Below are 2,991 nucleotides of genomic sequence, written 5' to 3' on the forward strand. Positions count from 1 at the left end.
AGATTAAGGTCAACTTTAACTAGCTTTGCATAGATTTGGGAAGTTATTATAGATACACCTTAGAGAAAATGGCGGCTACATTATTGCGGCATTAAATTTTTATCCATTCACATTGTACACTTTTGGTGAGAGACAAATAGATATATAGATAAAACTTTTAACATCTACAAGGCTACAAAATAGCCTATGGAACAACCAACCTTATTATTTTGGATCTTTTGCATTTCAACCCTTTTCTTATTCAAGGAGATGATAAGCATCCCTATCTTCTCAATATTCTCTTTAATGAATAAATTGTATCAAGAAACAATTATTGTTATATTGTCATGCTTATCTCTTATGTTCTTGAAGACATCACACTCCATAATAAAATATTTTCTAATTCCACTAACCCAAAGCTATATAAATATTCCCTGCAACCCATTCAATGTGATTTAACATATAGAATATGATTGTCAGCATATAAAAAATTGAAGGATTTATCAATCTGTCGGCTACACTCTTGTTGCATTAACCCTCTCATTCATTTACATCTATTCGAGTAAATTGAAAAATGAAAAATTCGTACGATTTGGGTATAAAGTAAAAAGGAAATTATATGATCAGAAAAGAAGATACGAAGAATTCTCAGCAATAATCGTTGGATTGGAAAAGAGTCAAATTGATCTCCAAAAGTGAGTGATTACAGGAATATTTGCTGCTAAACCGTATAAATTATTACAAGCTATCAATCAGCAGAAATAATTTATGATGAGCGCGTTGAATGCGTGTGGCCAGTTTTCTAGTACTAGGGTTAAGTTATAAATTTTGAAGATTCCCAGTTGTCCCCTTCAAGTAGTGGAAATTTCCAAGATTGATTGGATTGATTGATTCTCAGGAGCGGTGAGCTTTCCCCCGGAAAGTTGTCTTGTCTCACGCCGAGATATTATTTTCCGATCAAAAATTTGAGCCCAATAGGTAGTAATGGAGTGCAGAGATGAATCGGTGATCTATACGTGCTCTTTGAGAATTTTGTTTAAGCCAAACGATTTTTCCAAGGGCGTAAGAGAGACAATTAAAGCTATATAAGCACCTACTTGTGTTTTGGGTCATGGGATTGAGATTGCCACCAAGTTATTGTTTGGTTTTAGGGTGAGAGTGAAGGTGGGCATGGCTTGTTCGAGCTATGGAGGAGTACAAGAGGTCTCTGGAAGCTATGGCTTGCCTATCATCGGAGCCATTGCAGATCGCTACGACTACTTCGTAAAGAAAGGAGTAGAGCCTTTCTTCAGAAAGCGCATGGAGAAATACAAGAGCACCGTGTTCAGAGTGAACATGCCGCCTGGACCGCCTATATCTCGCGATCCTCGCGTCTTAATTCTGCTGGACGCCAAAAGCTTTCCCATTCTCTTCGACATGAGCAAAGTGGACAAGACCAACGCCTTCACGGGCGTCTACACGCCCAGCACAAAATTCACTTTCGGCTATCGGGTGCTCTCGTATTTGGACCCTTCTGAACAAAATCATAGCAAGCTCAAGCACTTCTGCTTCTACGTACTCAAGACCAACGCAACCAAATGGTTTCCGGAATTCAAACGTGCCACGGGAGAGCTGTGGGCTAAGCTCGACAGACAATTTGCCCAGTCCGGCAAGGCCGAATTCAACAGTGAGAATTTGCAAATGTGTTTTAATTTTCTGTGGAGGTCGGTGCTGAACAGAGACCCAGCGGAACCAGGGTACGCAAGCCTGGGAACTCAAGGGCCTAGTTATGTGTTCAAGTGGATTGGGCTTCAGCTCGCTCCAATTGCAAGCACGGGTGTGCTGCCCAAGATGTTGGAGGAGATCACAATCCACGCACTCCCTGCTTGTACGTGGGGATTACAAAAAAGTTTACGATTTCTTCTGGACATATGGCAGGCATTTGCTGGAGGCAGCGGAGCATCAGTTCGATCTAAGTCAAGAGGAGGCATGCCATAATCTGGTGTTCACCATATGCTTCAACACCTTCGGAGGAATGTCCATTTTTTTTCCCTCCCTCATACAACGTATTGCCACCGCGGGCAAGCAGCTGCATGCAGATCTGGCAGAGGAAATAAGAGGTGGCATTAAAAAACACGGAGAATTGAACATAAGAGCCCTAGAGAGCATGGCGTTGCTCCGTTCGACTGTGTATGAAGCGCTGAGGATCGATCCACCCGTGCCGTTCCAGTACGGGCATGCGAAAGAGGACCTGGTAGTGGAGTCGCACGATGGGAGATATGCGGTGAGGAAGGGAGAGATGCTTGGTGGGTATCAGCCCTTTGCAACCAGAGATCCCAGAGTGTTTCATTACCCCGATGATTTTCCTCCCCGGCGTTTCATGGGAGAGGAAGGGGAGAAGCTGTTAAAATATGTGATGTGGTCGAACGGGCCGGAGACTGAGCAGACGACGGTGCATAACAAGCAGTGTGCGGGGAAGCACTTCGTGGTGATGATATCACGCCTGCTGGTGGCGCATCTGTTCGTTCATTACGACTCGTTTGAGATCGACCCATCCACCACGACAAAAGTCGTTCTTACCTCGCTGCAAAAGGACACTTCTTCATTCCCCTTCTCTCAGTTAAATGTAGGAGCCTAGACAAGGCATGTTAATTATTTGACAGAAAGGCTGAAGGGGTAGTTATTTCAGAAGTGTTGTGTTGTTTGTTACCTTCAGAGCAATGATAAGAATGTTGTATTGTTAACTTCATAGCAATGTCAACATGTTTAAACGTTTTCCGAATGGTGTTGTTTGTTGTTTTTTTTCGTTATTTTTAAAAGTTCTTTAAAAAAATATAATTCTGAATAGAGTTAAATATATTATTGACATCATTTAGATGTATAAAATATGGACTTTGTCATTATAGGGAGTGCCTTTTGGCTATATATTATTGCATATGTTATTTTAAAGTGTATTTAAAATATTTGATCTTAGTAAATAGTTTACTACAATTCTTCAAATTTATCAGATTTCTACAATTCATGTTAATGATT

At 41.2% G+C, this 2,991-nt stretch overlaps 2 protein-coding genes across 2 annotated transcripts; both read left to right on the top strand.

Moving 5' to 3' along the window:
• The first annotated feature begins 981 nt into the window (after positions 1-981).
• Positions 982-1,956, top strand: LOC131053541 (allene oxide synthase, chloroplastic-like). The gene has a single exon (XM_057988154.2). It carries the CDS (start codon positions 1,150-1,152, stop codon positions 1,954-1,956), a length of 807 nt encoding a protein of 268 aa, XP_057844137.1. The 5' UTR covers positions 982-1,149.
• Positions 1,957-1,993: 37 nt separating this feature from the next.
• Positions 1,994-2,596, top strand: LOC131053540 (allene oxide synthase 1, chloroplastic-like). Its single transcript, XM_057988153.1, has one exon. It carries the CDS (start codon positions 1,994-1,996, stop codon positions 2,594-2,596), a length of 603 nt encoding a protein of 200 aa, XP_057844136.1.
• The last annotated feature ends 395 nt before the right edge of the window (positions 2,597-2,991 follow it).

Source organism: Cryptomeria japonica, chromosome 2 (assembly GCF_030272615.1).
Source record: "Cryptomeria japonica chromosome 2, Sugi_1.0, whole genome shotgun sequence".
In the NCBI taxonomy this organism is placed as follows: Eukaryota; Viridiplantae; Streptophyta; class Pinopsida; order Cupressales; family Cupressaceae; genus Cryptomeria; species Cryptomeria japonica.

Excerpts from the sequence above, each read along its gene's own strand:
- LOC131053541 (XM_057988154.2), top strand. The coding sequence starts at position 1,150 with ATGGCTTGTTCGAGCTATGGAGGAGTACAAGAGGTCTCTGGAAGCTAT.
- LOC131053540 (XM_057988153.1), top strand. The coding sequence starts at position 1,994 with ATGTCCATTTTTTTTCCCTCCCTCATACAACGTATTGCCACCGCGGGC.